Source organism: Chroicocephalus ridibundus, chromosome 1, assembly GCF_963924245.1.
Source record: "Chroicocephalus ridibundus chromosome 1, bChrRid1.1, whole genome shotgun sequence".
Classification (NCBI taxonomy): Eukaryota; Metazoa; Chordata; class Aves; order Charadriiformes; family Laridae; genus Chroicocephalus; species Chroicocephalus ridibundus.
This window is the reverse complement of record NC_086284.1, coordinates 6,817,579-6,830,630: the sequence shown is the minus strand read 5'-3', so window position 1 is coordinate 6,830,630 and position 13,052 is coordinate 6,817,579. Positions and strand designations below refer to the sequence as shown.

Genomic DNA, 13,052 nt, shown 5'->3' with positions numbered 1-13,052 from the left:
GAGTTGATTTGTGCTGAATGCGGTAAATATTGATGGCAGTTTTGCAAAGCCAAGGAACCGTATGGATGCCATGTGGGTAGGGGATACCCAGTGTCCTGAGGTGGCTTTTTCCAGGGTGTAATTTGCTCTGTCTTAAAGATGGTGAAGCTCAGTGTGACTTTACCTTCACTGCTTGAAAGGATTTCTGAGCCTGCTGAGTGAAGGGTGACTTTTCCAATGGGACTTCAGTCCCCCTTGTTTCCTCATCTCCTTAGCTTGGTGGAGGGTGTAATTCTGCTCTAATAAAATATAATTTTCCTTTTTCTCCCCCCTCACATTTTACTCGTAAGACAAACTGCGGCGGGAGGGTAAGTATGACTCTTGGCGCTGTCATTTGTAATTGCTGTCATGCCTGCCACTGGATCACTTGTTTCTGTTCACCATTGTGGCGTTCTCATTTACTTTGCACCACCATTGCTGCTGCTTCACAAGTGCACTGAGAGCATCATCCCCTTTGCCGCAGAGCTTGGCCCTCACGGTGAAGTTGTGACACTTTCCCAGAGCTGGAAAGGCCCCAACCTGTGAATGCGGTTAAAGCTGTAAGTGCTTCTCCGTAATGACATTAACTTGGAGGAAAGAAACTTCTGCAGCAAAATGAGGAAAACTTCAACAAGGGCTTGCTGCCCACGGTTTGGCTTGCATGCACTGAGAGAAGCCACGCTGTATAGAAAGAGCATCTGGTGGGGAGTTTGGACTCCTGAGTAAGGTTAGAACTCCTTCTCTGGAGACGAAACCATTGACTGCTGCTGCTCTCTAAGGGTAGCCAAGACGCAGTAATGTTTGGTCGAGTTTTAACCCCATAAAAATCCAGATGAAGTCAGCCACGGTGTTCTGGGTAGCGAGGGAAGCAGGCTCAGAAAGGATTTGTTTGGGGCTAATTAAGATGTAGGTCATGCAGGCAGTAAGGAGTTTGCACTGAGATGTGGTTCCTCTGCTCAGCCATGGCAGAGCCCCAGCCTATCGGTAAAGCTTTATTTTCCCAAGACAGGAGGGCTTTGCTTTCACCCAGCAATAGAAACCAGAGAGAGAACATTGGTGCCCTTTGGCCCCTCATCAGCAAAGTGGACAAAGTTTTGCTTGCCTTCAGCCGTGAGAACTGGGCAAATGGTGAGTACTTATCAACTAGGGAAGACCTACAAAAACAAGCAATAGTACAAGAGTTCGTGCTGACGAAGTGTTTTGTGGATCACAAGGGAAGGGTCAGTGAGAGCATCCAGAACGCATTCCTGCAACTAATGGTTAACTCCTTTAAAAGTCTTGCTGGCTGCGTTTGGGGCAGAGCAGACCAGCGTGGCTGAAACACAGGGATTTCTGCAAAGGGTCAGTCTTTTTTGAGAAGAGGCTCAAGGAAGATTAGAAATGTCCCTAAAATTGACTTGGTAATAAATTATGACAAGGAAAAGAGCCTTTCAAGCATCTCACACAGGAGATGCTCCCAGGAAGGAGACTTGGTGTCCCTTGGGGATCTTGGTGACATGATCCCATTCAGAAATTGAGCTCATTCCTTCTCTGAGCTCTAAGCTTACCTGCTCTGTCCCTGTTGAAGGCTGCTCTGGGACTTCTCCGCTTTCTTATTTCAATGCCTTCTTCTTTTAACATCCATTCTATGCGATTTCACAGCCAATTTCTACCCTTTGGATTTGTGACAACTTCGTTCTCGAGCTTAAAGAGCTTTTTTCCCTTACTGGCACGTAACCCACTATTACAGGGAAGGCTATCATATCCTTCCTTAGTTACCACTGTAAATTCAAACCTCACCTGGGACTGAAAAGAAAGTTGCTCTCTGGTATTGGCCATGAGGCTAGAAAGTGTTGAGTCCCTCAGGGCTTTCACCATCCCTACTATAGGACACAGTTGCCACCTACTGGCTGCCTTTCAGCAAGGCTGAGCTGGTGGGGAAGTGTTGCGTAGATGGTGGCAAACAAATTGTCATCTCACTCCAATAGAGCCCTTTCCATCGTGATCGAGGGTTGCTGGGCTTGATGGGAGGAACTCAACCTGGGGCTTGTGTCTCCCTTTCCACTGCTCTCCCCAGCAGTGGTAGTTATCTTGCTGCTGTCAGAAATGAGGAACGTGTCAGAGTTTTTTATACATCAGCCAGTTTGCAATATTCACAAAAAGAGGAGCAGCCAGCAGAGCACAGAGATTTTTTCTTCTCCGCTCACAAGCACCTTGCCTTTGCCACCTTGCTGCTTTGTGCCAAAGGCTTATTGTTGGGTTTAGGCCATGCAGATAAAAACCCATAAGGATTATTTTTACATTGAAATTGTATTTTTTTTTCCCCTGGAAAGAATATATGCAGCAGTGAGGGCACCTTCACATCTGGTCCCACCAGGGAAGAAAAGTGAGATTAATCCTGTAACTTTAGTTTCCAAAACTTAACCTAGAGAAGGCGTCTTGGCTCCTTTGAAGTCATGGAGTGAAAGTAGCCTTCATCTCATGCCCCTTGGTTAGTCTGAGATGGAGCCCTGTTGACTCACTTGCTCTAGATACTAACTTTTAGACAGCTGAAGTTGGCAAAGGAGATCCTGAATATCTGCCTTGAGCTTGGGATGTGGCCAAGCCTCCCAACCTCAGGGCTGTGTCTGAACAAGGTGACAGAGGTCATGAGTTCTTTGGTGAGAGGCTTGAGAGAAACAGCTTCTGGAAGGGCAGAAATTTAAAAGAAAGACACCACAAAGGAAGGGTTTTGCTGCCCAAGGCTCAGGACAGCTTCGCTCGTTCAGTGCAACAGAGAGCATGGGATGGACAAAAAGCCGTTTCCCAAAATGACTCAGAAATAGCTGAGAAGGGGTATGTTGGGACTTTATGGACCATATCAATGTGCAAAGGTTTAAATTGCAGCATGGAGTAGTTTGGTTAGACATAGATGGTAGAGAAGAATGTGTTGCAGAGGGAGGCTTAGCAGCTCTGTCATGGATTTATAAAAACAGGTTAGACAGACGTCTGTCAGGAGTGGTTTGGTTCCAGCTGGTCCTGCTTTGAGATATGGCAATCGTCTTCAGGTTTCTTTCATCTCTCGTTTCTCATAATTTGTGCAATGCATAGGTATGTATGAATATGTGCTGGCTCTGGCGGTATTTTTGCAAATATGAGCTTGACTTGAAACTCTGAAGCTTAACTGAGGAGCATCTGAAATAGGAATTAAGGCTTGAATCCATGCTGTGCATGAGCAGGGCTGAGTATGAACTGATTTAGGTAGTTTGGGATATTTGTTACAATTTTGCTTCAGGCTCCACCCTGCAACCATCTTTGACTTGAACACCATCTTCCATCCAGCCGTTGAAAAGCCTTGATTTTTCTGGCCTTTGCACTCCATCCAAGCTGCCAAAGCCTCTCAGCTACATCTCACCGTCCCCATAAACCTTCATGTGCTTCTCCTCCAGACATACACTGGTTCAATACTGGTGGCAGTGAACCCCTACCAGCTCCTACCCATCTACTCACCTGAGCAGATACGCCTGTACACCAACAAAAAGATTGGTGAGATGCCACCACACATCTTTGCAATTGCTGACAACTGCTACTTCAACATGCAGCGCAACAACAAGGACCAGTGTTGTATCATAAGGTGAGTTGATGAATTCCCAAGTGAGCCATATCCTGAAAACGGATGCTGAGCACCTGCAACGTGGTTGACAGGGAGCAGCTCATCAAACAGAATCAGAAATTTGAATGACCTATTAGATCTTCCATCCACATATTCCCAGTGCAGAGGAGGTCTCTGTTTGCAGTCACTGTTCCTAGTAAAGATGCTTTATTTATCAATCCTTTGGTACTTACCCTACAACCCAATAGATCACATATTCATTTTTAATTTCAAATTTAAATCTAAGCTCAATACTCCTACAGCCATCAAAGATGTAGAGATCTATACATTCTGCACAAGAAAGGGCCTGGGACAAGCTTGAGCACTGGACCCGTGGTTGTTCATACTGCTGAACTGGTGTCTCCCTGCATGGCTCTGCTCTGGACTGGTCAACCTTGGGCACCAAGAAGTGCCTGGTCACAGTTATGGGTATAATTCACTTCAGTGTCTGTCCCAAATGTTGGTTCCCTCAGCCCTCCAATGCTGTCCTATCAAGTTTTGAATCCCCGGACAGTCTTGGTGCCTTCAGGGCACCACCTGTTTCCAAGACGTGCCTGCTTTAAGTTTCATTTGCATAAAAACATTACTCTGGAGCTCCCCATGCATGGTATTTCAGATTTCATTGCATAAAAACATTACTCTGGAGCTCCCCATGCACAGTATTTCAGATACGAGGGACTGAAAAGGCCATGCAGTAATGATTACCTTGCGGGGCTAAAATAGCATCATATGGGGCCTAGAAGAGAATCAAGGACAGGCGTGATGCAGTGTGCCAGTGGCCAGCCAACCCTGAGAAGTGAGGCAATTGGGCCACGGGGGCAGGGCGCAGTCCCTAGTGCTCTTTTATTTAGCACCAGGAAGGTCCATTTAAATCACTTATACTGGTTACTCCATGTATTGGACAGACCATAGACTTACAGCAAGGGATTTCTGCCCAGCCCTTCCTCTTGTACCATCAGAGGGCCCGCGCTGAGTGTGGTGCCCTACTCCAGAACTGCCACCATCGGTGTGACAGCCTGCGTTCAGAACCTGCATGGCAGGGTGACATGGTCAGGGCTTAAACAAGGGCATGCAAGATAACAGGAGTCAGAGTTCGGTGGAGAGAAAGCTTTGAGGAGTAACTCTTGCTTCTTGCCCCATGATCTTCTCCTCTCCTATCTGCCCCTTAGTTGGACATGTCTAGGGGACCTGATAAAGTGCCTGCCTCTAAAAGGCAGTGTTTCACAGTCTGCCTTCTAGTGCATTTTGGCAGCTCAAGACTGACGATGAAGCTACTCCGTGGGACCAACCAGCTCTTGAACCACAGGCTCATGGTCTGGTGATCATACCTGGAAAAGCACTGTCTGAAAGTGCTTCCTGACCTTCTTAGCACTGATTGAATGATGGCATTTGTTGGAGAGACCCAAACCCAAGCAACAGCTTGGGACAAATGGACTGTAAAGCAAATCTGGACCTTGGCTGGATTTGTCTGGTACTGTGTCCTACCGTTTCTCCTACAGCCAGTCCATGGGATGCTGGAAACCCATCTTTAGTGGCCTCATCGTACCTGTGTTAACAGAGGAGGCACGGAGACAGCAGTCCCTGTGGAGACAGAGAGAGTGACATTGGCAGGGGGGCAGTACGGCTTTCACTGACCTCAATTCCCGGTGTCTTTGCAGCGGTGAATCCGGAGCAGGGAAGACAGAAAGCACAAAACTGATTCTGCAGTTCCTGGCTGCCATCAGCGGTCAGCACTCCTGGATCGAGCAGCAGGTCCTGGAGGCAAATCCCATCTTGGAAGGTGAGGCCTCACATGACGGAGGCATTTTTTTTGCTGACAAAAAAAAAATAAATCAGATTCAGGAACCACAAAACATGGCCAGATGTAAGTCATTCTGTTGTATTTTGAGTTTTTAAAAGTGACAAAATTAAAAAGTGTATCAAAAGCAATGATATAAACAGTTGTTAAACAGCATATTTGGTTTCTTTCCATCTGAATTTATTTTTCACAAGACAAACATTCTCTGATTTGGGCTCTTAAATTTTCCATTATTGTTTTTGACACCTGTTTTTGAGTTACATATTTCAGCTGACCTGAAAATTTTTTCAATTGTTTTATTCACTTAAAATTGAAAAACATGTTTTATCCACTTAAATCAGTACGTTTTCCCCCCAGAATTTCAAAGCGGAAGCCTGACTTTTACCTAATTCTCTGTGTAGTCTGGGATTTTAAAAAATGCTGGTAACCAAATACACAAATCTCTTTTGAAAAATCTCACCACCTCTTCCAGAGCTGGAATTATAACTGTATGCAGAACACCAATATCCTGTAAATACTGCATTCAACTGATTTTTTTTGTTTTGTTTTATTTGACCATAGTTGCAAAAATCCTATTCCGATTCCTTGCTGATTCAGCAGATGATGAGATTAATTAGACCAGAGCTTCACAGAGTAAGCACCTTGCGCTGGCAATACACGATAGCAAACCCCACCATTTCCTTCCAAGATCAGCGAACGGCAGCAGAATGCAGAAAAAGAAATAGAGGTGGTTCAAGAAAGAACCAGATAATGAGAACTGGCTCATGGCCTTAATAGATAACATTAGCAAGCTGTTACTGTGGATCAGCCCCGCTGTTTTAATTGGATGTCTGTAAATTAAATAAGGGATCTGACCCTCTGGCCCCAGCATGGTGCCAGATGGACCTTTTGCACTTATGCAGAAAAATAACATTTTCCTTAAAGAATAACACGATTTTTACCTCTCCTGCTCCTCACAGAGAGCAGTGTTTTTCTTGGTAAATAACCCCCTGGAAATCAATGGAAATGCGAATATCCCAACTGTTTTCCATGCATAATGTTAGCAGAGCAGATGAGAAAGTCACCGGCCGAGCTTTCCTTCTCCGTGCTCTGTTGGAGCTTCCTTCAGTTGTGGTATGAAGATGCAACAAGGCTCTCGGGGCACCGCAGGGCTGCCTGACCGCTGGCCTTGGAAAGCATCATGGCACGCACATAGGGTGTTTTGGAACATGCACTTCATCACTGCCAGGACTGAGGGGGAGAAAGGTTCTGTGTTTCAAATGCATCTCCATCACCTGCCAGCCATCCTGGAGCCAGGGCGTGCTGGCCAAGGCTCTCATGCCAGTGGTCCACACCTACACAAAGGATGGACATGGGTACCTTCCTCTGCACACAGCCAGTTTGCAGGGAGGAGTCTCCCTCTGGAGGCTGGCTTGGTTCTACGTATTTCCCTAAAGGATGAGCTCTTTCCTTCCCCTCTCAGTCACCAAAATCACTCACCAGCAGCTCTGTCATTTCCCGCGCAGCGTCACCTTGCGCTCTGCAGCATCCTCCTGCCAGCCTTGCTCAACCCTCCTGTATTTCATCCGCTGCTGCCACAATCCTGCTGTCCTGGCCCTTCCTCCTGGATAAGGTCGCCCCGTTCCCATGCCTCCTTCTCTGTGCTCCTCTCTATTTCTGACAACAGTCACCTGCGGTAAATCCTGTTTCCCCACACTGAGGTGAAACTGAGCCAGCCGAACTTAAAGGAAAAAGTTTGGGGCTGATTTTACCCTCTCAGGCCCCCTCTTTTGATTATTTTTTTGCCCGTGAGACCAAAGCCGTGATCCCCCGTGCATCAGGTCCTCTCTAAGCCACTGCAATTCTTCCCCACAGCTTTCGGGAATGCAAAGACCATCCGTAATGACAACTCCAGCCGATTTGGGAAGTACATCGACATCCACTTCAACAAAAGGGGAGCCATCGAGGGAGCGAAGATTGAACAGTACCTGCTGGAGAAGTCCCGGGTCTGCAGGCAGGTAAGGTGATATATATGCAAGGCGTGGGAGCGGGCACTCGGTCAGTCGACCTTTGCAGTGCCGTTTCTCCTCGCAGAGCTAACACTTGCTCTTCTACTGCAGGCCCAGGACGAGAGGAATTACCATGTGTTTTACTGCATGCTGAGAGGAATGACGATGGAGCAGAAGAAGAAGCTGGGTCTTGGGAAAGCCACGGACTACAACTACCTTGCGATGGTGAGAGCACAGCGAAGCAGAGGTTTGGTGGGGTGATGTGGTGAGGGCTTCTTAGCAAAGGAGAGAGAAGTGAGAGGTACTTCCTCTGCAGCCCCAGAGTCTGGCCCTATCCTCTTGCCACCCACCCTTTAGCTCTTGCTGAGCATTGATGAGATCCCCTCTCAGCCTGCTCTTCTCCAGGCTGAACAGCCCCAGGGCTCTCAGCCTTTCCTCAGCAGAGAGGTGCTCCAGTGCCTTCATCATCTTTGTATCCTCTGCTGGACCCTCTCCAGTCATTCTTTGTCTTTCTTGAACTGGGGGGTCCAGAACTGGACCCAGTACACCAGGTGTGGCCCCATCAAGGCAGAGCAGAGAGTGCACTACTCTGCACTGTTACCCCATGCGCTGTGTGACCTCTTCACCTCCCCAGGGTAACTGCACAACCTGCGATGGCAGAGATGATAGCAAGGAGTACGCCAACATCCGCTCCGCAATGAAGGTCCTTATGTTCACCGACACGGAGAACTGGGAGATCTCCAAGCTGCTGGCTGCCATCCTGCATATGGGGAACCTGCAATATGAAGGTAACAAGACAAAATACAGGGACGAGGTCCAGCGCACTTCTACTCCTTATTCTGCACGGTGAGAGGGAGCCAAGCTTAGGGATGGAGGGCTTTATTCAGATCACATACCATGGTGCCATGTCAGGGACTCCGGTGCTTATCGTGGCATGTAAGGACAAGAAAGGGGGAATAAATCCACCTGCCCACTCTGCAGGGCTGCCAGATTCTCAGTGACATCCACCTTTCCTGAATGTGGGGAGGTGGAATATGGCCACAGGCCATTCAGCAGACTCAGGTTTTGCAAGGAGAGGCTAATGGAGCATTTGACAAGCGCCTGTGTGACTGGAAATGCCTCTGTAAAGGTACCAAACTGCCCTGCTGTCAGAAATGACACAGTTGTTTAAAAAGCCTCTTTGGAAGACAGAAGCCTAAAGCACTTATATGCTAGAAATGTTTTTACCCCGTCAGTCATTTCAGGTGACTGGCAGAGCAGAGAACAGGTCCTTTGCAGCCAGCAGCAGTTCTCCAGCAGTCACATGAACTTTTCTCTCGCTTCTAAGGGCCATATTTCACCTGGCCATCACAGGGAGCCACTGGAGAAAGACCCTTTCCCACTCCCCATCTAACTTCTGCAGAGCTGTGTCCCTTGCTGACTGCTCTCCCTCTGCCTTTCTCCCCCCAGCTCGGACCTATGACAACCTGGATGCCTGCGAGGTTGTTCAGTCGGCATCACTAATCACTGCGGCATCGTTGCTGGAGGTCAGTGGCTCTGCGGTGCTGCTTGTCCCCTTTCTGGCTTGTTCCCGTATTCCTAGTGTTGTGGCAAAGCTTCGTCTGAGCCAGGCTCTTCTTGCACCACCAGCTCTAGGAGGCTGGAGAGGCCCGGGTAAGCCATGTCTTGCCCTGCACTGGCTGCATGAAGGTGGGTGTCTCCATCTCAGCTGGGTATCTGAGCTCTCCTTCACATCAGTGGTGAGAAACAGCTGCTTCATTGGCAAGTCACCCTAAAAAAGACATCCAAAATATCTCAGTTCCTAAAATGGAGTGTTTCCCTCATTGATGTAGAGAGAGTTCATTACAGCAACTGAGACAGAGGTGTCATCTATATGTGACGGAGAGAAAAAGACTTCACTGAGAGGTTCAAATTAGCAATTTATTTGGACTTCACTCACAGGTCCGGTACACCACTATTGCAAGTTTTTATGGCTATAATGGAAGAATGCAGTATTGCAACTTAAGGAAAGAAAAAAAAACCACAATTCACAGAGCACACTAAAAAGCGATCCCAAAAAGTAACAACAGAAACCACCAGCGTGCTAGATATGAATACCTTAAAGGAGTGCACAGATCACGATCTTAAAGCATGCTAGACATCATACGTATGTTATTGAATCACTTACCCTCTCTCTCAGGTAAGGCCACTCAGTCCCGGGAAGTTACCTGGCACAGCGTCCTGGGCAAGGGGGGAAGAATCTCCTACAGGCCAGCTGTATCTTTGGAAGACTCCCCATTTTCCTCCCCAAAACTTTGGACTTAAATATCCTGTTTCAATGACTGGGCAGGATTGTGCCTGAATGGATTGCACTATCTGGGCTGGTCATCTCTGGTGATTTGATGGCCCCTTAGACAGTGGTGTTTATGTTGTGATGTCTGGCACTCACACTCACGGAATAGTGGTGGGATGTGACTCAGGGCATTTTGTTTGTTAAAGGCACCATTTGGGTGCCAGTTCTTATTGTAATGCAGTGTTGAGACCACCCCCACCCCGGGCTGAGCCATTTCCACAGCTCCCCCCAAGTTATCTCTGCATAGATAGGGATCGATAAGCATCTGTCAAGGTGAGATGGAGCCGAGTTAATAACAACTCCCCGCATCTCACCTTTTTGTGCTCTGAAACTGGTTTGGCTGCGTGATCCCGTTCACTACACTGTGTGTATCTGAAGTGAGGTGAGATGACCCTCACCCAAACCGTCCATGCAGTGGCTGGAGCATTCTTCCGTGGCCTCCCCAGCAGGTATCAGGACTGAGGGACACCATCTCATCTCCACAGGCTGGTCCCAGAGTGTGATCCATAGCTGCCTGCAGGCTGTTTTCATGTACTTCAGGGGGTGGCCATTTCCCTGGCTTGATCTCAGAAGTATGAAAAGGGGTGAAGGGGATGCAAAGCTACATTCATGCTGGTAGGATACAGCTTTGCAGGCTTTGCTTTTTCATCTTCTCTCCCCACACCTCATTAACATCTCACACCAAGTCCCAAGAACACTTTCCATAGTACAACACTGTATAAAAGTGTTAATTACTCTCTCTGAAAATGCCTGTGGCATCGTTTGAGATATTTGCTCTGCACAGATAAGAAAAGTCATTTACCTCCAGCCATGGAGGGCTGTACTGTTCCTCTCTGGCCATGCACATTCAGGCCAGTAGCTCAGGTCATTGTAAGGACTTCTTGTGTTGTAAAGTCAACAAGTGTTTGGTGGTATCTTTGCCAGGTTGACCCTCAGGATGTGATGAACTGCCTTACCAGCCGGACTATAATCACCAGGGGTGAGACTGTATCCACCCCTCTCAGCATGGAACAAGCGCTGGATGTGAGGGATGCTTTTGTAAAGGTAAATCATAGGGCATTCCTGTCTGCTTTTGTTGATAAACTGAAGAAATCTGCCAGTTTTGAGACCAGAGCATCCACTGCACAGGAAAAGTGTCTCGTTCGGTGCCCATGTGAGCTCAGATGAGCAGATGGCCTTGAAACTATGTTCTCATTGGCACGCACAAGGAATTGAGATGGAAGGAGTCTAGATAGCCTGGTCTTCAAGGTATTAGCAATCTGGACTTGAGACTATCTATACTCAAAGATGACCTGTGAAAGGAGCCAGCATTCTGAAATGACTTCACCTCAACTTCAGGAAAATATCTCACCTTGGGCCCCAAGGTTACATCCTCAGCTGCTATAAATCAGAGCAGCTCTACCAACACCTGTAACACCCACACCTGAGCTGCAGGATTTGGGCATGCCTGCAGCAGTAAATAAAAAGTCAAACATCACAGGAACAGGGATAGAGCAGTTCAGCAGCTATCAGAGCACTTAGAGAGAGCAACACCTGAGGCTCTGGGGTGATGGGGTGGGTGTATATCACTGCTGTGCTGCTTGCAGCCCCGTGTAAGGTTGCAAAACAAGCACTGGTGGCATACTTTGGCCAGCTTGGTCCCCCCACTCTATCTGTGGGGGACTGGTAGATCAAGCTAGTTGGTTTGATACCTAACTTGTCTGCAAATTCAGACAGTGACTTACTTACCTGGTGGTGATGGGCTTTTGAATCCTCCTGGTAGCACTGCTGTAGCTTATATAAAATAAATTAATAACACTGTAAAACTGGAGTTCTGGAATTACTGAAGCAGCAATGACTGCTCCATTAAATTGGCAAGTTCAGCCAGTGCTTCAACATTTAAGTCAGCACCTTGTCCAGGTGAGATGTCCTCAGCTTGCCTAGCAGCGTAACAAGGCTCTGCTGATCTGTAGAGAGAGATGTTTGGAAACCAAGAAAAGAACTGTCTGGCTTTAGAGCAAGCCCATAGATCCAAAATCTGGGGATTTTGCTTTCAGTTGTCTTTTATCTAGGCTTTCAGATCCATTTTTCTTAACCTACATAAGAGCTCTTGAAGCTTTAAACCGTACCAAGAGTCTGGCATAAATGTTGGTGAACATGTCCTCAAGGACAGTCCAGTTGCTGGCCATGCTTTAGGGGAGCCTGTGCCACCTGAGTGGTGCTACAGACTAGCAAGGTGAACTGACAACACGTCTTGGTGAGCTCTACCTTTGGAATGTTGCAGGGAATTTACGGGAGGCTTTTTGTGTGGATCGTGGAGAAGATCAACGCTGCAATTTACAGACCTCCTTCCCAGGAACTCAAAAGTATCAGGAGATCCATTGGCCTCCTGGACATCTTTGGCTTTGAAAACTTCACTGTGAACAGGTATGGAGCCTGCAAAAGAAGAACCAGGTCTTAACCCTCGTTCACCACCCCAAAGTCAAGGTCTTGCAGTCCTTTCACCTTTCCTGAGGTGAGCAGGACTGGACTGCGTGAAGCTTTTTTCTATATGAGAGATTATCGGAACTAATCACTTTTATGTTGCAGCAGACAATGTATTTCCTTTAGTTGTTTAAGTATTGGCCACGTAATAGCCATAGGAGGTAACCTCCAATTGGTTTAGACTACACAGGTATAATGTCTATAACATCGTTTTGGGGGAGAAAAACTGATTATCTGAACCAATAAGGAAATTCTCATCCAGCAGCAACCTTACGGAGTGGTTGACAAGGTCTGAGAGTACTGCTTCAATCATGGAGAGAGATGGACAAAGATAAAGCATGGTGGATCTAAAGTGGCCTTTCCTTGACCTTCCCTCCACAGTTTTGAGCAGCTCTGCATTAACTTTGCGAACGAGAACCTGCAGCAGTTCTTTGTGCGCCACGTCTTCAAACTAGAGCAGGAGGAGTACAACCTGGAGAACATCAACTGGCAGCACATCGAGTTCACTGATAACCAGGATGCCTTGGACATGATTGCCATCAAGCCCATGAACATCATCTCCCTCATTGACGAGGAAAGCAAGTTCCCCAAGGTGTGTTTTGGGCTCAGCCCTGCTGCGGGTGACTCTCCTGTTTTTACCCCCTTTGCACTTTGCATGCTGGCACCTGTGAGAGGGCTGATCAGCCCCAAGTGCACATCCACCGCTGGGTTGCTTATTCATAGTTTTTATTGCTCTGTCACATTTTCTTCCATGAGTACCACAACCATGCTTAAAACAAGTTGGTATTTCTGATGGAAGAATATTCCTGCAAGAGGCTCAAGAAGAGTCTTTGACAAAGTTTA

General features: G+C 47.3%; 1 protein-coding gene across 4 annotated transcripts in view; it reads left to right on the top strand.

Annotated features, from left to right (window-relative positions):
* The window catches only part of MYO7A (myosin VIIA), a 70,821-nt gene that overhangs the window by 7,552 nt on the left and 50,217 nt on the right, over nt 1–13,052 (top strand). For 3 of the 4 annotated variants that reach the window (XM_063326804.1, XM_063326786.1, XM_063326795.1), the window contains exons 4-13: nt 330–347; nt 3,426–3,610; nt 5,287–5,408; nt 7,281–7,423; nt 7,526–7,639; nt 8,049–8,202; nt 8,864–8,940; nt 10,671–10,790; nt 12,010–12,152; nt 12,591–12,801. In XM_063326804.1, coding sequence (XP_063182874.1) covers nt 330–347; nt 3,426–3,610; nt 5,287–5,408; nt 7,281–7,423; nt 7,526–7,639; nt 8,049–8,202; nt 8,864–8,940; nt 10,671–10,790; nt 12,010–12,152; nt 12,591–12,801 — 1,287 coding nt within the window. The remainder of the gene's footprint in view (nt 1–329; nt 348–3,425; nt 3,611–5,286; nt 5,409–7,280; nt 7,424–7,525; nt 7,640–8,048; nt 8,203–8,863; nt 8,941–10,670; nt 10,791–12,009; nt 12,153–12,590; nt 12,802–13,052) is intronic. The other variant, XM_063326815.1, reaches the window with a different exon arrangement.